This window comes from Gigantopelta aegis, chromosome 8 (assembly GCF_016097555.1).
Source record: "Gigantopelta aegis isolate Gae_Host chromosome 8, Gae_host_genome, whole genome shotgun sequence".
NCBI classification, from domain to species: Eukaryota; Metazoa; Mollusca; class Gastropoda; order Neomphalida; family Peltospiridae; genus Gigantopelta; species Gigantopelta aegis.
Genome location: NC_054706.1, coordinates 37,321,076 through 37,344,267, shown reverse-complemented (window position 1 = coordinate 37,344,267; position 23,192 = coordinate 37,321,076). Strand labels below are relative to the sequence as shown.

The window sequence follows — 23,192 nt, the reverse complement described above, 5'->3', positions numbered from 1 at the left end:
ATTCAGCATTATAAAATTAACCATTATGCCCTCACCACTCTACTTAAAAAATTACTTCATCCTGTTTATAGTTCACACTGAGTACAAGAATTTATGTGTAGTCTTCGGTGCTTAGCGGGCATGTATTCCTGAGAAAGAGGGATTGGTAGCCAGCTAATGATCACTAAATCAGTGGAAGCAAACTGAATGTGCAGGTTTGTTAAACAAACATTTTACTCATTCTACAAACAAACAGTTTGAGGTAGTGCAATATGTGCTTCCTGTTACCAACAGACGCACGAAGAACAGATGGATGTCACTTCCTTGTTTTTCTAGGAAGAATAAAATATTTCCTATAGCTACAACATAAATGGTGAAAGGAGCAACAAAAATGTGGGGAAAAACCCCAAGAAATACCTGAAGTAACATGTTAGCTTAATAAGAGTAAAATGGAAATAAATTTAAAGCAAGTTCTTTTAAATATATCAACTTATTACCCATATGGGGTCAAATATATGGGGTAATATTTTTTCGATCTCTGCACAGTGTGCAGATTGCTTCTACAGCCACTGTTTGGCTGGCTTAAAAATCGCGATGTTTGGTTGGTTGCTTGCCATGGCCGGAACTTCACTTTCATTCATATAATGTTTCCATTCATGAGTCAGATTACATATACGTTATACGATCTACAAAGATTTACAAAAACAAATGGACTCATTTGTTTCGTAAACATGAAATGGTATATTTTCATAAGCAGCGGCTTTAGTAATATATAAAAATAATTATTTTCAAATGCAAATACAGTTGTATTATTTTGTACTGTAAACATTTGGCTGTAAAAAGAACGCCGTTATGCTATGACGTCACTTACATTATGTCATGTAATGCGCGTAAGATTATATGACGTAATGGCTGATGGCTTTGTTGTAGACTGCAGAGGAATTTTTACATTAAAAATCAGTTAAAATTGATAATGGGTAATAAAGAGAATAACCAACTCGCTACGAGGAGTTACGAATTATCTGTCCCTCGTGAATGAATGTTGTAAAACCCACGCCAAAGGCTCGGATTTACAACATTCATTCACTCGAGACAGATAATTCATATTTCCTCGTAGCTCGTTAGTTATTCTCTAAATTATGATGGTAGTTTCTTCAGAATACTCAATGTACATCCATTACCCCAAAGGTGACACAAAATCAATGTAAACAAGCATTCTGAGAGTACTGCTAAAGCAATACAGGGCCCAAATCTTTTTCATATCTCCTAAATTCAAGGGACATAACTCTGTCAAAAATGGGAAAAACACCACAGACGTCAAACTTGATCAGTAACAGTACATGATAAAGCTATACACAAAATTTCAACTTAATATCTAAAGGCATTGCAAAACAATAAGAGTCTAGAATAGTTTTTTCAAAAACACTAAGTTCATGGGCCAAAAATTTGAAAATCAGCTTGAAAGTCGAACTTGTCTGAAACGGAACATGATAAAGTTTTACAGAAACTTTTAGCTCAATATCTCGAGTCATTGCAAAAAAAAAAAAGTTGAGAAAACAAATTTTTATATCTAAAGCAATACATATAACATACTGGGCCCAACAAATTTTCAAGTTCAAGTTCAAGGGCCATAACTCTGTCAAAATGGGTAAATCGCCATGAAAGTCAAACTTGACCTGTAACAGTACATGCTATATGCAAAATCTCTTATAGAACCACTGCTTTGATAACCATAGATTCAAAATTGTGTTTTCAAAACTCTGGTGTCTTGGTCTACTGTAGCCACTCTGGTGTCTTGGTCTACTGTAATCACTCTGGTGTGTTATTCTACTGTAACCACTCTGGTGTGTTATTCTACTGTAACCACTCTGGTGTCTTGGTCTACTGTAGCCACTCTGGTGTCTTGGTCTACTGTAGCCACTCTGGTGTCTTGGTCTACTGTAGCCACTCTGGTGTCTTGGTCTACTGTAACCACTCTGGTGTGTTATTCTACTGTAACCACTCTGGTGTCTTGGTCTACTGTAACCACTCTGGTGTCTTGGTCTACTGTAACCACTCTGGCGTCTTGGTCTACTGTAACCACTCTGGCGTCTTGGTCTACTGTAACCACTCTGGCGTCTTGGTCTACTGTAACCACTCTGGTGTCTTGGTCTACTGTAACCACTCTGGTGTGTTATTCTACTGTAACCACTCTGGTGTGTTATTCTGCTGTAACCACTCTGGTGTGTTATTCTGCTGTAACCACTCTGGTGTGTTATTCTACTGTAACCACTCTGGTGTCTTGGTCTACTGTAACCACTCTGGTGTGTTATTCTACTGTAACCACTCTGGTGTCTTGGTCTACTGTAACCACTCTGGTGTCTTGGTCTACTGTAACCACTCTGGCGTCTTGGTCTACTGTAACCACTCTGGCGTCTTGGTCTACTGTAACCACTCTGGCGTCTTGGTCTACTGTAACCACTCTGGTGTCTTGGTCTACTGTAACCACTCTGGCGTCTTGGTCTACTGTAACCACTCTGGCGTCTTGGTCTACTGTAACCACTCTGGTGTCTTGGTCTACTGTAACCACTCTGGTGTGTTATTCTACTGTAACCACTCTGGTGTGTTATTCTGCTGTAACCACTCTGGTGTGTTATTCTACTGTAACCACTCTGGCGTCTTGGTCTACTGTAACCACTCTGGCGTCTTGGTCTACTGTAACCACTCTGGTGTATTGGTCTACTGTAATCACTCTGGCGTCTTGGTCTACTGTAACCACTCTGGTGTCTTGGTCTACTGTAGCCACTCTGGCGTCTTGGTCTACTGTAGCCACTCTGGCGTCTTGGTCTACTGTAGCCACTCTGGCGTCTTGGTCTACTGTAGCCACTCTGGCGTCTTGGTCTACTGTAGCCACTCTGGCGTCTTGGTCTACTGTAACCACTCTGGCGTCTTGGTCTACTGTAGCCACTCTGGCGTCTTGGTCTACTGTAACCACTCTGGCGTCTTGGTCTACTGTAACCACTCTGGTGTGTTATTCTACTGTAACCACTCTGGTGTGTTATTCTACTGTAACCACTCTGGTGTCTTGGTCTACTGTAGCCACTCTGGTGTAATGGTCTACTGTAACCACTTTGGTGTATTAGTGTATCAAGTAGCCACTCTGGCGTCTTGGTCTACTGTAACCACTCTGGCGTCTTGGTCTACTGTAGCCACTCTGGTGTGTTATTCTGCTGTAACCACTCTGGTGTGTTATTCTACTGTAACCACTCTGGTGTCTTGGTCTACTGTAGCCACTCTGGTGTCTTGGTCTACTGTAGCCACTCTGGTGTCTTGGTCTACTGTAGCCACTCTGGTGTCTTGGTCTACTGTAGCCACTCTGGTGTCTTGGTCTACTGTAGCCACTCTGGTGTATTGGTCTACTGTAACCACTCTGGTGTAATGGTCTACTGTAACCACTTTGGTGTATTAGTGTATCAAGTAGCCACTCTGACGTCTTGGTCTACTGTAACCACTCTGGCGTCTTGGTCTACTGTAACCACTCTGGCGTCTTGGTCTACTGTAACCACTCTGGCGTCTTGGTCTACTGTAACCACTCTGGTGTCTTGGTCTACTGTAGCCACTCTGGTGTCTTGGTCTACTGTAGCCACTCTGGTGTCTTGGTCTACTGTAGCCACTCTGACGTCTTGGTCTACTGTAACCACTCTGGCGTCTTGGTCTACTGTAACCACTCTGGCGTCTTGGTCTACTGTAACCACTCTGGCGTCTTGGTCTACTGTAGCCACTCTGGTGTCTTGGTCTACTGTAGCCACTCTGGTGTCTTGGTCTACTGTAGCCACTCTGGTGTGTTATTCTACTGTAACCACTCTGGCGTCTTGGTCTACTGTAACCACTCTGGCGTCTTGGTCTACTGTAACCACTCTGGCGTCTTGGTCTACTGTAACCACTCTGGTGTCTTGGTCTACTGTAACCACTCTGGCGTCTTGGTCTACTGTAGCCACTCTGGTGTCTTGGTCTACTGTAGCCACTCTGGTGTCTTGGTCTACTGTAATCACTCTGGTGTGTTATTCTACTGTAATCACTCTGGTGTGTTATTCTACTGTAACCACTCTGGTGTCTTGGTCTACTGTAGCCACTCTGGTGTAATGGTCTACTGTAACCACTTTGGTGTATTAGTGTATCAAGTAGCCACTCTGGCGTCTTGGTCTACTGTAACCACTCTGGCGTCTTGGTCTACTGTAGCCACTCTGGTGTGTTATTCTGCTGTAACCACTCTGGTGTGTTATTCTACTGTAACCACTCTGGTGTCTTGGTCTACTGTAGCCACTCTGGTGTCTTGGTCTACTGTAGCCACTCTGGTGTATTGGTCTACTGTAACCACTCTGGTGTAATGGTCTACTGTAACCACTTTGGTGTATTAGTGTATCAAGTAGCCACTCTGACGTCTTGGTCTACTGTAACCACTCTGGCGTCTTGGTCTACTGTAACCACTCTGGCGTCTTGGTCTACTGTAACCACTCTGGCGTCTTGGTCTACTGTAACCACTCTGGCGTCTTGGTCTACTGTAACCACTCTGGCGTCTTGGTCTACTGTAACCACTCTGGCGTCTTGGTCTACTGTAACCACTCTGGCGTCTTGGTCTACTGTAACCACTCTGGTGTCTTGGTCTACTGTAGCCACTCTGGTGTCTTGGTCTACTGTAACCACTCTGACGTCTTGGTCTACTGTAACCACTCTGGTGTGTTATTCTGCTGTAACCACTCTGGTGTGTTATTCTACTGTAACCACTCTGGTGTCTTGGTCTACTGTAGCCACTCTGGTGTCTTGGTCTACTGTAGCCACTCTGGTGTCTTGGTCTACTGTAGCCACTCTGGTGTCTTGGTCTACTGTAGCCACTCTGGTGTCTTGGTCTACTGTAGCCACTCTGGTGTATTGGTCTACTGTAACCACTCTGGTGTAATGGTCTACTGTAACCACTTTGGTGTATTAGTGTATCAAGTAGCCACTCTGACGTCTTGGTCTACTGTAACCACTCTGGCGTCTTGGTCTACTGTAACCACTCTGGCGTCTTGGTCTACTGTAACCACTCTGGCGTCTTGGTCTACTGTAACCACTCTGGTGTCTTGGTCTACTGTAGCCACTCTGGTGTCTTGGTCTACTGTAGCCACTCTGGTGTCTTGGTCTACTGTAGCCACTCTGACGTCTTGGTCTACTGTAACCACTCTGGCGTCTTGGTCTACTGTAACCACTCTGGCGTCTTGGTCTACTGTAACCACTCTGGCGTCTTGGTCTACTGTAGCCACTCTGGTGTCTTGGTCTACTGTAGCCACTCTGGTGTGTTATTCTACTGTAACCACTCTGGCGTCTTGGTCTACTGTAACCACTCTGGCGTCTTGGTCTACTGTAACCACTCTGGCGTCTTGGTCTACTGTAACCACTCTGGTGTCTTGGTCTACTGTAACCACTCTGGCGTCTTGGTCTACTGTAGCCACTCTGGCGTCTTGGTCTACTGTAGCCACTCTGGTGTCTTGGTCTACTGTAGCCACTCTGGTGTCTTGGTCTACTGTAATCACTCTGGTGTGTTATTCTACTGTAATCACTCTGGTGTGTTATTCTACTGTAACCACTCTGGTGTCTTGGTCTACTGTAGCCACTCTGGTGTAATGGTCTACTGTAACCACTCTGGCGTCTTGGTCTACTGTAACCACTCTGGCGTCTTGGTCTACTGTAGCCACTCTGGTGTGTTATTCTGCTGTAACCACTCTGGTGTGTTATTCTACTGTAACCACTCTGGTGTCTTGGTCTACTGTAGCCACTCTGGTGTCTTGGTCTACTGTAGCCACTCTGGTGTATTGGTCTACTGTAACCACTCTGGTGTAATGGTCTACTGTAACCACTTTGGTGTATTAGTGTATCAAGTAGCCACTCTGACGTCTTGGTCTACTGTAACCACTCTGGCGTCTTGGTCTACTGTAACCACTCTGGCGTCTTGGTCTACTGTAACCACTCTGGCGTCTTGGTCTACTGTAACCACTCTGGCGTCTTGGTCTACTGTAACCACTCTGGCGTCTTGGTCTACTGTAACCACTCTGGCGTCTTGGTCTACTGTAACCACTCTGGCGTCTTGGTCTACTGTAGCCACTCTGGTGTCTTGGTCTACTGTAGCCACTCTGGTGTCTTGGTCTACTGTAGCCACTCTGGTGTGTTATTCTACTGTAACCACTCTGGCGTCTTGGTCTACTGTAGCCACTCTGGTGTGTTATTCTACTGTAACCACTCTGGCGTCTTGGTCTACTGTAACCACTCTGGCGTCTTGGTCTACTGTAACCACTCTGGCGTCTTGGTCTACTGTAACCACTCTGGCGTCTTGGTCTACTGTAACCACTCTGACGTCTTGGTCTACTGTAGCCACTCTGGTGTCTTGGTCTACTGTAGCCACTCTGGTGTCTTGGTCTACTGTAGCCACTCTGGTGTCTTGGTCTACTGTAGCCACTCTGGTGTGTTATTCTACTGTAACCACTCTGGCGTCTTGGTTTACTGTAGCCACTCTGGTGTGTTATTCTACTGTAACCACTCTGGCGTCTTGGTCTACTGTAACCACTCTGGCGTCTTGGTCTACTGTAACCACTCTGGCGTCTTGGTCTACTGTAACCACTCTGGTGTCTTGGTCTACTGTAGCCACTCTGACGTCTTGGTCTACTGTAGCCACTCTGGCGTCTTGGTCTACTGTAACCACTCTGGCGTCTTGGTCTACTGTAACCACTCTGGTGTCTTGGTCTACTGTAACCACTCTGACGTCTTGGTCTACTGTAGCCACTCTGGCGTCTTGGTCTACTGTAACCACTCTGGCGTCTTGGTCTACTGTAACCACTCTGGCGTCTTGGTCTACTGTAGCCACTCTGGTGTCTTGGTCTACTGTAGCCACTCTGGTGTCTTGGTCTACTGTAGCCACTCTGGTGTCTTGGTCTACTGTAGCCACTCTGGTGTCTTGGTCTACTGTAGCCACTCTGGTGTGTTATTCTACTGTAACCACTCTGGCGTCTTGGTCTACTGTAGCCACTCTGGTGTGTTATTCTACTGTAACCACTCTGGCGTCTTGGTCTACTGTAACCACTCTGGCGTCTTGGTCTACTGTAACCACTCTGGCGTCTTGGTCTACTGTAGCCACTCTGGTGTCTTGGTCTACTGTAGCCACTCTGGTGTCTTGGTCTACTGTAACACTCTGGTGTCTTGGTCTACTGTAGCCACTCTGGTGTCTTGGTCTACTGTAGCCACTCTGGCGTCTTGGTCTACTGTAGCCACTCTGGCGTCTTGGTCTACTGTAGCCACTCTGGCGTCTTGGTCTACTGTAACCACTCTGGCGTCTTGGTCTACTGTAACCACTCTGGCGTCTTGGTCTACTGTAACCACTCTGGCGTCTTGGTCTACTGTAGCCACTCTGGCATCTTGGTCTACTGTAGCCACTCTGGCGTCTTGGTCTACTGTAGCCACTCTGGCGTCTTGGTCTACTGTAGCCACTCTGGCGTCTTGGTCTACTGTAGCCACTCTGGTGTGTTATTCTGCTGTAACCACTCTGGTGTGTTATTCTACTGTAACCACTCTGGCGTCTTGGTCTACTGTAACCACTCTGGCGTCTTGGTCTACTGTAGCCACTCTGACGTCTTGGTCTACTGTAGCCACTCTGGCGTCTTGGTCTACTGTAGCCACTCTGGTGTGTTATTCTGCTGTAACCACTCTGGTGTGTTATTCTACTGTAACCACTCTGGCGTCTTGGTCTACTGTAACCACTCTGGTGTCTTGGTCTACTGTAACCACTCTGACGTCTTGGTCTACTGTAGCCACTCTGGTGTCTTGGTCTACTGTAGCCACTCTGGTGTCTTGGTCTACTGTAGCCACTCTGGCGTCTTGGTCTACTGTAGCCACTCTGGCGTCTTGGTCTACTGTAGCCACTCTGGCGTCTTGGTCTACTGTAACCACTCTGGCGTCTTGGTCTACTGTAGCCACTCTGGCGTCTTGGTCTACTGTAGCCACTCTGACGTCTTGGTCTACTGTAGCCACTCTGGCGTCTTGGTCTACTGTAGCCACTCTGGTGTGTTATTCTGCTGTAACCACTCTGGTGTGTTATTCTACTGTAACCACTCTGGCGTCTTGGTCTACTGTAGCCACTCTGGCGTCTTGGTCTACTGTAACCACTCTGGCGTCTTCGTCTACTGTAGCCACTCTGGCGTCTTGGTCTACTGTAGCCACTCTGGCGTCTTGGTCTACTGTAGCCACTCTGGTGTGTTATTCTGCTGTAACCACTCTGGTGTGTTATTCTACTGTAACCACTCTGGCGTCTTGGTCTACTGTAACCACTCTGGCGTCTTGGTCTAATGTAACCACTCTGGTGTATTGTTCTACTGTAACCACTCTGGTGTATTGGTCTACTGTAGCCACTCTGGTGTATTGTTCTACTAAGTAACCACTTTTGGTGTATTAGTCTACTAAGTAACTACTTTGGTGTCTTGGTCTACTAAGTAACTACTTTAGTGTATTAGCCTGTTAATTAAGTAGCCACTTCAGTGTATTGTTCTTCTAAATAACCTTGGTGTATTGGTCTACTGTAACCACTCTGGTGTCTTGTTCTTCTAAATAACCTTGGTGTATTGGTCTACTGTAACCACTCTGGTGTCTTGTTCTTCTAAATAACCTTGGTGTATTGGTCTACTGTAACCACTCTGGTGTCTTGTTCTTCTAAATAACCTTGGTGTATTGGTCTACTGTAACCACTCTGGTGTCTTGTTCTTCTAAATAACCTTGGTGTATTGGTCTACTGTAACCACTCTGGTGTCTTGTTCTTCTAAATAACCTTGGTGTATTGGTCTATTGTAACCACTCTGGTGTCTTGTTCTTCTAAATAACCTTGGTGTATTGGTCTACTAACAACTTTTGGTATTTGCATCTGTAATGACCATTATGATTGCATGTTGGTGATGCTAAGTTATAATCTACAAACAATTGACACAGTATTTCATGAATCAGTTTATTGACCCAGTCTTTCCTTCACGGTGTGTTATTGATCACTATTCAGTTGTAAGTTCTGGGAACATGACTGTCGTAAAGACGAAGTTGTTCTCAAATCAAATGTCCATCAGTGGTTTGTTGTTCTTCGTGCTCTCTATCCTTGATTTATGGTCTATGAGCACATTCAAAAACAAGACGATGATTTGACTAGACATTAAGTCATCATTTGTAGTACTCACATCCTGATGGTATTTTTATTGTTTGAGTTTTAAAAAATATGGCATTCATGAAAACAGCATTGCCGCTATTGTTGAATTATTGAATGAAAAGAAGTGGGTGAGAGAGAGAGGAAGAAAAATAAGGGAGAAAGAAAAAGAAAGAAAGGTCAGAGAGAGAGAGAGAGAGAGAGAGAGAGAGAGAGAGAGAGAGAGAGAGAGAGAGAGAGAGAGAGAGAGAGAGAGAGAGAGAGAGAGAGAGAGAGAGAGAGAGAGAGAGAGAGAGAGAGGAGCAGAGAGAGGAGGAGCAGAGAGAGGAGGAGCAGAGAGAGAGAGAGAGAGAGAGAGAGAGAGAGAGAGAGAGCAGAGAGAGAGAGAGCAGAGAGAGAGAGAGAGTAGAGAGAGGAGGAGCAGAGAGGGAACAGAGAGAGACAGCGAGAGAGAGAAAGCAGAGAGAGGAGGAGCAGAGAGGGAACAGAGAGAGACAGCGAGAGAGAGAAAGCAGAGAGGGGAGAGAGGGAGGATTACTATGTTTGCTATTTCCTGCAACAATGACAGTTCCTTACAAATTAAGTGAACACTAATGTAATAAACAGAGGATAATAAACGAGTTACCAGTTATTATCAAATTTATGTCCCGAGTGAAATAATTTTCAGTTGTCACGAGCTTTAGTGAGTGACAAATGAAAATTATTTCACGAGGGACATGAATTTGATAATAACTGGAACCGAGTTTGTTATTCTATTTATTACCTCAGCTATTTTTTTTTCTAAAAACCTTTATTTTCCATGCACATGCACGAAGGCCAACCTGTATAGAAATGATGTAAACCACTAAATATGCACTGTTCTGAGAATTACTATAATGTTGTAATTTAATCAAGTTCATAGATAATTAAAAAAACACACAAGTTCTTTTTATTCTGCTTCAAAATCTATAATGAATTGCATTAAAATTACATTTTGTTATTATTTTAACACCAAAAACAGAGACCCGTAAACGCAAACTCTTCAAACTACATGACGTCATTTTGGGTTTGTCAAATCGTAATGACGTCATATTTAGTACTGATAAAGTCATTGGTTTGTAAGCATCAAATTGTCCAATAGTATTGTTCGTTAAACCAATGCAGAATATTTCTCACTGAGAAAATATGGAAAATATTTTCCCTGTTATGAGTGACCGCTGGGGTAATAATACCTAATTATATGGCGGTCAAACATATTAAAATTTAATCAGTGTGAAGGTGATTCATTTGCTTTAACTTCATTTAAAGTGTTAATCCATGTTTTATGGAAATTACAGTGAGCAACCCAACCCCAGTGAAAGCCTTATTGTGGGATGTATTTATGACCTTGTCACTGATACATAGTGCAATACATATATGTCATTCTATGTTGATTTAATTTTCTGAAGTACATGTAGTTATTGTCCTGCATGGTTGGTTTGTTTTGTTTAATGATACCACTAGAGACATTGATTAATTAATCATCAGCTATTGGAAGGAAGGAAATGTTTTATTTAACAATGCACTCAACACATTTCATTTACAGTTATATGGCGTCGGACATATGGTTAAGGACTACACAGATATTGAGGGAAGAAACCCGCTGTCACCACTTCATGGGCTACTCTTTTCTATTAGCAGCAAGGGATCTTTTATATGCACCATCCCATAGACAGGATAGCACATACCACAGCCTTTGATGTACCAGTCGTGGAACACTGGTTGGAGCGAGAAATAGCTCAATGGGCCCACTGATGAGGATCGATCCCAAACCAACCACACATCAAGCGAGCACTTTACCACTGGGCTACGTCTCGCTCCCAGCTATTGGATGTCAAACATTTGGTAATTAGAAATATAGTCTTAGAGAGGAAACCTGCTACATTTTTCCATTAGGTCAGGTCAGGTCATAAGGTTTTATGTGCACATTCAGAACAAGCTGTTGTAGTGCATGCCTGTCATGGGCACAGGTGCTGGCCTTGGTCGGCTCCTCCGTTCAGGACAGAAAAAGGGTAGGGGTGGGTGGGAGAGGGGACTGCCTATGCTGGCAAGTGCAAGGGAGCATTAGTAGCCCGACTGAGGCCGGTAGCAGGCATTTGTTTTCCCCATTAGTAGCAAGGGATCTTTTATATGCACCATCCCACAGACAGGATAGCACATATTATTTAATATACCAGTCGTGGTGTACTGGCTGGAATGAGAAAAAAGCCTAATGGGTCCACCGACGGGGATTAATCTCAAACCGACCACGCATCAAGCAAGCACTTTATCACTGGACCATCCTTCATGAATACTGAATTCTGCATGGCTGAAAATGAGCTGAGTGTTAGCCAGGTTTGCATGCTTGAATTTTTAAACGGATGTCAAAACAAAATTCTCAAGAATACTTGTGGTGAGGGAGGGATGTCACATGGGCTGCATGACCTTAAAATCACACAAGCTGAAAGAACACACATCCTGTTACCTCCAAACCTATCTATTTTACAACATTAGTAAAAAAAAACCTCACCCAATACAAGCAGATGTCAAATTTGTGTAGTTACACACGTGTAAGACATAAACAGGCTTTGCAAATTTTGCCCATGAAGTTTATCAGTATAAAACAAAAATGCTTTGGTTATTTATTAAATTAATTTTAAATATAAAAACTTAATAATGTTGGCTATCTGGGCTGTCTGTCCAGGACAGTGGGTTAGTTGTTAATTGTTAGTGAGAGAGAAGAGGGTGTAGTGGCTTTACCCACTGAATCGTTAAAATATGCTCTGGGTGGGAGCCAGGACCTAATGAAGCATATGCACTTTCCCACAGATATGAAAGCACATACTACGGCCTTTGACCAGTTGTGGTGCACTGGTTGGAATGAGAAAAACCCAATCAGTTGAATGCATCCACAGAAGTGGTTCAATCCTGCAACATAAGCACCTCAAGCGAGCGCTCAACCAACTGAGCTAACTCTCACCCACACAGACAAATAGGAATCTACATTGCTGTTTAGTGGTCAGCTAGGCAATGCAGTTAAACCTCTGTTCATATTAATAATAATTAATTTTCTACAGTTATTAAGAAAATTGAGAATGTTTGATGACACTGCATACATGCAGCAGAACCAATGAAAGAAAGAAATATTTTATTTAACGATGCACTCAACACATTTTATTTATGGTTATATGGCATCAGACATATGGTTAAGGACCACACAGATTTTGAGAGGAAACCCGCTGTCGCCACTACATGGGCTACTCTTCCGATTAGCAGCAAGGGATCTTTTATTTGCACTTCCCACAGGCAGGACAGCACAAACCATGGCCTTTGTTGAACCAGTTATGGATCACTGGTCAGTGCAAGTGGTTTACACCTACCCATTGAGCCTTGCAGAACACTCACTCAGGGTTTGGAGTCGGTATCTGGATTAAAAATCCCATGCCTCGACTGGGATCCGAACCCAGTACCTACCAGCCTGTAGACCGATGGCCTACCACGACGCCACCGAGGCTGGTCAGAGCCAATGAATGAAACATAACCATAATCCAATGGGTTCATGGTAATGATGAGTTACCATATCAATTTTTTTTGTTTCATATATTAACCCGGCATCTCACTTAGTCTAACCCTACCACTAGAACACACTGATTTACTAATCATCGGCTGTTGGATGTCAAACATTTGGTAATTTTGACAGTCTTAGAGAGGACACCCACTACATTTTTTTTCCATTACTAGCAAGGGATCTTTTATATGCACCATTCCACAGACAGGACAGCATGGTCTTTGATACACCAGTCGTAGATTCATGCTGATATACAGCATCTGGTTTATGACCATCTCATGCTATCAATCCACATCAATTACGCTCACAGCCATGGCAGCGTCCTTACATTTAACACTTAGAACTGTCGGAGACATTTTGTATTGGGGAATGGATTCCATCTCTGCAAATCATGAAGTTGTACACAGTGTGCTTTTTAAAGATAGTTTTTAGAGAATTTTTTTTTTTTTTTTACTTTTTTTACTTTTTTTTTTACTTTTTTTACTTTTTTTTTGTAAAGTTAGATCTAGATTTCTTTCTACCATATCATCAAGATGCCAAGATGTGTTACTTTATAATTAAATTTCCGTTACATTCATTAAAACATAACATCATCCAGATGTAGTAATGGGAGTTTGTTAATTTCTTGATGAACGTAAAAATTACATTGTCAGGGAACATCATATCATGACATCATTTTATATGGGCAAATGATCTTATTGAGCGTTATTATTTATGGACCAAAAATAATTCAAAATAAAGTATGCACTTTTAGTGTTATTATTAGCAAGTATAATTCAAATTTAATTATAAGTATTGTCTACCATTTCTTTTACGTTCATCTGGGTATGAAAAAAAAAATCATCTGCAAACTTATGTGAGAATGGCTTCACTGATTCACACAGTTTGCAGATTTTTTTTTTTTTGTTCATACCCCGATAAACGTAAAGGAAATAACATCTAATCCTTAATAAGTTTTAAGTTTACATCATGCATGCACATTATAGGAGTGTTACAGATGGTAAGTGAAAATGGTGCACATGGTTTCAAATGTTTCTCATTACTTCAGTGGTGTGGTTGCACCAACATCTTACATCTGCCCTGATTGTACTTGATGAACACTTCCCCAGAAATTTTTTTATTAAGAAAAATGCAACAGCAGCACACTTCCTACTTTTCTATGGTGCCTGGCAGACTGCTTAGTGACGCCATGGCTGGCCTGGCTTATGATATGTTGATGAATTGATGACACAGCCATATGTTTATCCGTCTGTTGGCTGCACTCATGCTTCTGTTCACCTCACAAACTTTTAAGCCTTATTTACCAAACGTTTCTAAGCCTTAAAAAAAAATTTGCTTTGTTTAATGACACCACTAGAGCACATTGATTTATTAATCATCGGCTATTGGATGTCAAACATATGGTCATTTTGACAGTCATAGAGATGAAACCCACTACATTTTTTCATAAGTAGCAAGGGATCTTTTATATGCACCATCCCACAGACAGGATAGCACATACCACAGCCTTTGATATACCATTCGTGGTGTACTGGCTAGAGCACGAAATAGTCCAATAGGCCCACCAACGAGGACTGATCCTAGACCGATCATGCATCAAGTGAGCATTTTCCCACTGGGCTAGGTCCCGATCATATCTAAGCCTTCTTCTTGATAACATAATAATGACATTGAGGACTATAAGATGGACGTAGCTAAAGTAAAGATAGAAACTATTTAACATGATGAGAGTGGATCCAATTCATAATTTATGTGAATTATGTAAAGGAAATGTATTGCATATTTAGTACATCACTAAACTACTGCATAGTAGAATATTAAAAGATGTGAACTTGACAGGGATCGATCCCGACTGCGCATCGAGCGAGTGCTTTACCACTGGGCTACAACTCGCCCCTGGTACACAAAGAATGCTAGAAGAACTTTATATAACAGTAAAATTGAGAATAATCACCATTAAACTTTGAAACTGCATCTTTGAATACCACATTAAATAAGATATGTGACAGGACTTGTCATAAAATGTTTCATCTGGCCAGTAAATGCCTGTAATATAATTTGAAATAGTATCAGTTTACCAGCTTCTGTTGTGCTTGAAACATGTGTGAGTTAGAATGACAATATTTGTGCAGAACCAGGCTATCGGTAGTCAAAGAAGATTCAATTAAGTTACATCTAGCAGCTCAAAACTGCCACCTCCTTAATTTTTACTGATTTACTTTTATTACATTTCATTCGTAGTTATTTTCATGCTTATACCCAATTAAGGTTCAAGCATGCTGTTATGGGAACAAGCCTCAGCTGTCTGGGTTGTCTATCCATGACAGTAAGTTAGCACATTTTTGACATCCAGTAGCCAATGATTAATAAATCAATGTGCTCTAGTGGTGTTGTTAAACAAAACAAACCTTCAGAGTTATTTCATGCTTATATCCAATTAAGGTTCAAGCACACTGTTATGGAAACAAACCTCAGCTATCTGGGCTGTCTATCCATGGCAGTAAGTTAGCAAATATTTGACATCCAATAGCCAATGATTAATAAATCAATGTGCACTAGTGGTGTTGTTAAACAAAATAAACCTTCAGAGTTATTTTATGCTTATGTCCAATTAAGGTTCAAGCACACTGTTGTGGGAACAAACCTCAGCTATCTGGGCTGTTTATCCAGGAAAGTGAGTTAGTGGTTACACCTACCCATGGAGTCGTTAAACTTGCTCTGAGTGGGAGCTGGTACTGTGACATGAACTCAGTACCTACCAGCCTTATGTCCAATTAAGGTTCAAGCACACTGTTATGGGAACAAACCTCAGCTATCTGGGCTGTCTATCCAGGACAGTGAGTTAGTGGTTACACCTACCCATGGAGTCGTTAAACTTGCTGTGAGTGGGAGCTGGTACTGTGATACGAACTCAGTACCTACCAGCCTTATGTCCAATGGATTCAGCATTACACCACCGAGGCCGGTGATTTACTTTAAGGGTTGTAGTATTTGTATCCATGCTATATACATGTATGTTGATTGACACAGGGTGTGTAACAGTTTCAGTCACATATATCACTAATGCTGACTTCAGTGAAAGAAAGAAAGAAATGTTTCATTTAACGATGCACTCAACACATTTTATTTATGGTTATATGGCATCAGACATATGGTTAAGGACCTCACAGATTTTGAGAGCACTCACTCAGGGTTTGGAGTCGGTATCTGGATTAAAAATCCCATGCCTCGACTGGGATCTGAACCCAGTACCTACCAGCCTGTTGATTGATGGCCTAACCACAACGCCACCGAGGCCGGTCAGTGAAAGAATTCTCCAAACTTTGATCCAGACAGGTGGGAATTAGCTCAGTTGTAAGGCGCTTGCTCGATGCGTAGTCGGTGTGGGATCGATCCCCATCAGTGGGCCCATTGGGCTATTTCTTGTTCCAGCCAGTGCACCACGGCTGGTATACCAAAGACCATGATATGTGCTATCCTGTCTATGGGATGGTGCATATAAAAGATAACTTGTTACTAATGGAAAAATGTAGTGGGTTTCCTCTCTAAAACTATATGTAAAAATTACCAAATGTTTGACATCTAATAGCCGATGCTACTAATGGAAAAATATAGTGGGTTTCTTCTCTAAGACTATATGTCCAAATTACCAAATGTTTGACATCCAACAGCCGATGATTAATAAATCAATGTGCTCTAGTGGTGTCGTTAACCAAAACGAACTTTAACTATGAACCAAGACTGATGTGTGTTTGCGCTATGTTTATTATATCTGTAACTGTAATTAAAATCAGTTTAGTGTATTATTCAATAAAGCATTAATGATTTCTTTCTTTCTTTTCAAACATTTCTTTCCTTCAGCACTCCCACATGTTTTGTTTACTGGAACATTTTCACTTCATCAACTGATGTTTTGCCTCTACCAGTAATTACATTGGCATTGTGAGGTATGAAGTTGTTGCTTGATATGAAATGAGAAAACTGAATTAGAGTCTCGGCTACATTGTTAGTGAGTAAGTTACTCCGACTACTCCGTAAACAGTTGTCGTCAATAATCGAAGACTGTCATTTATCTGTTTTCGCATAAAGCTCTTCAAGAGTTAATTGGTGTGACAACGCTAACACTTAAAGTCTAACAAGTAATGGTTTTTGTCCACAGAGGTTTATTACATCTTCAGAATTTGCAATCAGTTGCGAGACGTCTTTGGAATTTCAATAGAGTTTTGTCTCTCAGTCGTTCTCGGAATGTCAAATGTTAAATTCTTCATTTGCACTGAATTAGGGTGAACCACAAATATTGGGTTAAATTACTTTCTCTTTGGTTCGTTTGTTTGTCTTGTTTAACTACACCACTAGAGCACGCTGATTTATTAATAATCAGTTATTGCATGTCAAACATTTTGTATTTCTGACTCATAGTCATCAGAGGAAACCCGCTAAATTTTTCTTAAAGGAATGCTTAAGCAAGGCTTTTGGACTGGTATGCATATTCATCAATATATAATGCACATTATTGCTTAATATCAACAAATATAATCTTATATGGCGCAGCCATTTTGTACCATCCCAGTGAATACGCCCTCTGGCAAGCTGGTGGTTATGTAATACTTAACATGTCATGTCAGGAATTAGTCTTAGAACTGAAGAAACAAGCGTACCTGATTTTTGCAGATGCATAGCAATGTTCTGTAATAATATCCATCCCAGTAAGCCAGCAATAAGTATATATTATTTTTCAATACAAAATAAACTACCAATATCAAAAGTCAACAAACAACAAGTCAAAATAATTGTACCATGTTTTGTCCATGCATTAACCTACATACTGAAATGATACACAGAGTGTTTTCTTAGTTAATTGGTCTATTCTGTTGCCTCTACCTGTGACTCCTGATTGGCAGGTGTATATGTGATAGGCAACCAGACGAGCCAATTGAATACCACTGTCTCGACACAAAATTATATACCAGTAATATTACCTGTCGCCCCTAAAATGGTAATGGACATGGTTTATTACTGTAAAGAGTTCTGTAAAACTATTGATTAAGTACACTTTCCCATCTAAAATCACAGAACTGACCAATTACATAGTCTCAAAGAAAAGAAAATTATCACTGGTATCGTGGGTTGTCGTTTTTGCTCCAACATAGCATGCCAATAGGCCTAATAGTGTACATTTTTTCTTTGAATTATTTAACAGAGAAAAATACTATAACCCCATTTTGTTCCGTTAATGCAACTTGAAATTATTTAGATAAATAGTTTATTATATTATCACATCATTTATGTTGTTTTACAAGTCAGGTTGATTAAAGATAAGCGCCTAGTTTTAAATTACTGCTTTTGTTTATACTGTGCATTCAGGAGTTGGTCGGAGCTGATGTCACTTCGCCCCAAGCTAGAGTACCGGACACGTCGAAAACAAAAGAAAATGGCTGCCCCCAGTTAGCAGGAATAATTTAAAAAAATTATTAACAAAAAAATTACCCGTTTTTCATTTGTTAAAGTGTCAGTATGTGTTGGTGGTCCAGGTATGCATCTTTCCAATACATAAGGCTCATGTTTGAGTTTACTCTCCCTTTAATGAAGCAAAGGATCTTTTATATGTACTTTTGCACAGACGGGGAAAAAACCCAATCAGTTGAATGGATCCATCTAGGTGGTTCGATCCTGCAATGCAAGCACCGCAAGCGAGCACTCAACCGACTAAGCTAAATCCCACCCCCTCTTTGGTTTATACATAAAAATAAGAATTTTTTTAATTACATATTTCTGTTGTTCTACCACATCACCTATGATTTGTTAGTTTGTTTGTTTTGTTTAACGATGCCACCAGAGTACATCAGCTATTGAATGTCAAACATTGTGCTTATATCCAATTAAAGGGACATACTCTAGTTTCAACCTGTGAAAATTAACACTAAGTTTAGTTAATCTACAAAGCTGTAACACATTTGGATAAAGTTACAGTTGAGTGAAACATAAGTCTGTGACTTTGAAATAGTGAAATACCCTCTAAAAATAGACTAAAACTCAACTCCATAACTGTTACTTCTCAGACGCATGTACGATTTAAAAAATTTGAGAAATGCATTTTTTGATATTAAAAACACCAGGATGACCAAAAACACTTCGAATGTACGGAAATTGATAATCTAAACAATAAAATCTAAGTAAAGTATGATTTAAGTTATCGAAAAGGGTTATAATAGTCAAAAATATGCGTTAGTGTTTAAAAACTAGGCTATGTCCCTTTAAGGTTCAAGCATGCTGTCCTTGGTTGTTAGTGAGAAAGATGTTAGTGTATAGTGACCTTACACCCACCTACCGGCCTCGGTGGCGTCGTGGTAGGCCATCGGTCTACAGGCTGGTAGGTACTGGGTTCTGATCTCAGTCGAGGCATGGGATTTTTTAATCCAGATACCGACTCCAAACCCTGAGTGAGTGCTCCGCAAGGCTCAATGGGTAGGTGTAAACCACTTGCACCGACCAGTGATCCATAACTGGTTCAACAAAGGCCATGGTTTGTGCTATCCTGCCTGTGGGAAGCGCAAATAAAAGATCCCTTGCTGCTAATCGGAAGAGTAGCCCATGTAGTGGCGACAGCGGGTTTCCTCTCAAAATCTGTGTGGTCCTTAACCATATGTCTGACGCCATATAACCGTAAATAAAATGTGTTGAGTGCGTCGTTAAATAAAACATTTCTTTCTTTCTTTCTTTTACACCCACCTGCACATGGAGCTGTTAAACTTGCTCTGTGTGGGAGTTGGTACCAGGAGCGAACCCAGTACCTACCAGTGCACCAATGAGGCCCCATTATCATTAAATACATTATCTTACAGTTGAGAATGTCTTTTCACACATGGTATGGAAATCCACTTTTTTTTAAATTTATACTACATGCTTATTGTGCTAGATGATTTAACATGTGATTTAATGTTTACTAGATAAATTATAACATACATTACAGGTTTAATAAACTTATAATTATTACTATTACATTTTAGCATATTTCCTTTATGCTGTTAGGTTTGTTTCAGTGCAATGTAACCAAGACATGATAAATATTTAATAATAATAAAAAGAAACCTTTTAATTAACAAGTATTCTGTGGAATTCAAGCTCTCACCTACCATAACATTATTTGATGTCACTTATTTTGGCATCTATAGAAATTCATCTCAGTGTATGTTAAAAAAAAAAGGATTAAAAATATAGTTAAAAGAAAAATATTCAGATTTTAAAATCTTTTGGAGTGATTGCAAAAACATTAAAAAATTACAGTTAAACACCACCACTAGAGCACATTGATTAATTAATCATTGGCTACTAGATGTTAAACATTTGGTGACTCTAACATGTAGTCATCAGAGGAAACCGGCTACATTTGTCCTAATGCAGCAAGGGATCTTTTACATGCACCATCCCATAGACAGAATAGAACATACCATGGCCATTGATATACCAGTCATGGTGAACTGGCTGGAATGAGAAATGGCCCAAATGGGTCTGCTGATGAGGATCGATCCCAGACCAACCGTGCATCAGACGAGCTCTTTACCACTGGGCTACGTCCTGCCCCTTAAAAATTACAGATTTAAGAAAATGTTTATAAGACTAGATATAACCTGTGCTTCACATGTGAACGTTTAGATGCAATGTGGTGGCCTTACACTACAAAAATACGACTGCCATGTAGATAGCCAGGCCTCATTAGCCAAGGCATTATTTATATATGGCTGCTGTATATATAGCCACTTCTATATTAAGTGACAAAGGTGGCCACATCCATTGAGGTTTTATTTATGGACTTCATCTTAGCATGCAATATTTAGCATGGTGTGTATAGTAGTCGACTAGACTTAAGTGCAAAAAGATCATTGTGAAGTGTGGCATCAGGTAAATACAAAGAAGATGGTTGGCAGTGCAGATCAAAAGTGGAGAAGTGATCAGAATGATGGAAAACTGTTAAAAAAGTCTTGCATATTATATTATAGATATAAATATAACTTTAATTTTTAGATAATTAATTTACTTTTAATTGATGTTATGCAAAAATGGCAAACAATCTAGCTTTTTTTTATATATAGTAATACAGTAACTTTGAAATAGGTTATCACAATTGCCTGAAATTTGAAACATGCATGTACATAATATAAATGTAATAAGATATCAATAAGAAAACACTGAGTAAAGATTTAATAGATTCAAAATTGTTCGCTTCATAAACTATTCTTAGGTGCATTTGCTCTTGCACAGTGCACTTAATATGTCAAAGAGTAATCAGTTTGGCAATGTTCATTTCATTGGGCACTGTGGCTTGGTGTGTAGGTCATCACTTTGGACCAGCTAATCAGATGTCTATAAATGAATCTCCCACATATGGAATACAGATGTGTGATAACAAAAATCTCAAACAATACTATTTAGTGATTTCCCTAGAATTTGGCAAGGCATGGTAGACCAAACACTTTTGGGGCATTCTCAGCATTTTCATTAAAAATACACAAAAAGTAATTGAAATAAACATTAATGTAATTTATGTGCTTGCTTTAATAAATGAATGGCAAAAGATATAAAAGGCATATTTTATTAATTAATAATACCTTTTTGGGTGTTTTATAAAGGCAATTTTAGAATTAATTACTGAAAAAGGTTTGTTTAATCTCAGGGCAGCATGGCGCTGATTAAGGCAAGATGGTGCTAGACTATTGAAACATGGTGCTACAACATGCTAAAACAAGCTAGGGAAAACACTACTACTATTTTTATTTTTTTTAATGTTAACTGTCCAATGACTGGTATTTCAAAGGTCATGGTATATGTTGTCCTGTCTATGGGAAAGTGATTTATCATGTGCCTTAGGATACATTTTAATATGATGTTCAACATAGCATCTGGAGGATTTTAGCTAATTTTTGGGCTGGGACAGAAATATTTAAAAACTTTTTGTTTGTGTGTGAAAATATACTGTAGTTTAAAATCACCTCTTCACTTTTGTTTTAGTTTTCTCATAAATTAGGACCTAAATTTCCTCAGATTATCATCCACATATACATCTTTCTCCCCAAAATACTGACTATGCAAGTATACCAATATGTGTGTGTGTGTGTGTGTGTGTGTGTGTGTGTGTGTGTGTGTGTGTGTGTATGTAGTCGTGTACAAATATGTTAAAGCAAATATCAAGACAAATTGCACAAACTAGTCAGTTTTTTTTAGATGATTTAGACAATGTAGAATCAAATTATAAAACCCCATGGTTGTATTTACACTGGAAATTCATTTTTAAACTAACAAATTTGGTAATAACATTAATTTGTTTTGCTTGTTTGGCCTTTAAAAGTAATCTGGCTTTTTTTCTCTTCCTTGTTCCACATGTGTTTCGCCTAACAGTACTGTAGTTAATTAAAGCAAGCACTCACCTGTACGTACATATCTGTGGAGTAATCTTGCGGCTGGCATTACACACAGCTCCACACTCCTCGGCACCACAACCGCTAAGTGTTTCTTCCTCTATTGATGGAAATACTTCTACCATACAAGCTGGATGCTGAGATTACTCTGGGCAAGTTCATTGTCATCAGAGGGTAGGGAGGTGTATAAGCCATTTTAACTTCCTTTTCGTGCTTACCAGAATGTCTAATTAAGGTTCAAGCATGCTGTCCTGGGCACACACATACACACCTCAGCTATCTGGACTGTCTGTTCAAGAAAGTGTGTTAGTTAGTTATTAGTTGTTAATGGTTACTAAGAGAGAAGAGAGTGTAGTGGTCTTACACCTACCCATTGAGTTGTTAAAACTCACTGTGTGTGTGAGCCGGTACCAGGCTGCGAACCCAGTACCTACCAGACTTATGTCCAGTGGCTTAACCATGACACCACCAAGGCCGGTTAACCATTGCAAAAACTGGTATGTTAGAAAAGTTTGTTTTGTTTTACCGACACCACTAGAGCACATTGATTTATTAATCATTGGCTATTAGATATCAAACATTTGGTAATTTTGACATAGTCTTGGAGTTAAAAAGTTTAGTTTTTAACAACACCACTAGAGCACACTGATTTATTAATCATTGGCTGTTGGATGTCAAACATTTGATACTTTTGACATATAGTCTCAGAGAGGAGACCAGCTATATTTATCCATTAGTACCAAAGGATCTTTTACATGCACCATCCCACAGACAGGAAAACATGTCATGTCATGTCATAGGGTTTTACGTGCACATTCAGAACAAACTGTTGTAGCGCACGCCTGTTGTGGGCACAAGAGCCGGCCTTGGCCGGCTCCTCCGTCCATGACAGGAAAGGTGGGGGATGGGGAGAGGAGGGACCGCTTGTACTGGCAGGTGCAAGGGAGCACCAGCAGCCCGATCAAATCGGTAGCAGGCGGGTGGGGGTGGGGGTGCGGGTGGTGGTGGTGCTATGGAATTTGAATGGAGCAGTTAAATGCCAAAGAGAAAA

General features: G+C 40.7%; 1 protein-coding gene across 2 annotated transcripts in view; it reads right to left on the bottom strand.

Moving 5' to 3' along the window:
• Positions 1-22,275, bottom strand: part of LOC121378971 — a 36,959-nt gene extending 14,684 nt beyond the window's left edge. Inside the window, exon 1 of one of the 2 annotated variants that reach the window (XM_041507382.1) lies at positions 22,161-22,275. In XM_041507382.1, coding sequence (XP_041363316.1) covers positions 22,161-22,266 — 106 coding nt within the window. In that variant the 5' untranslated portion in view covers positions 22,267-22,275. Of the gene's footprint in view, positions 1-22,150 lie in introns of both variants that reach the window. The other variant, XM_041507384.1, reaches the window with a different exon arrangement.
• Positions 22,276-23,192: the final 917 nt, after the last annotated feature.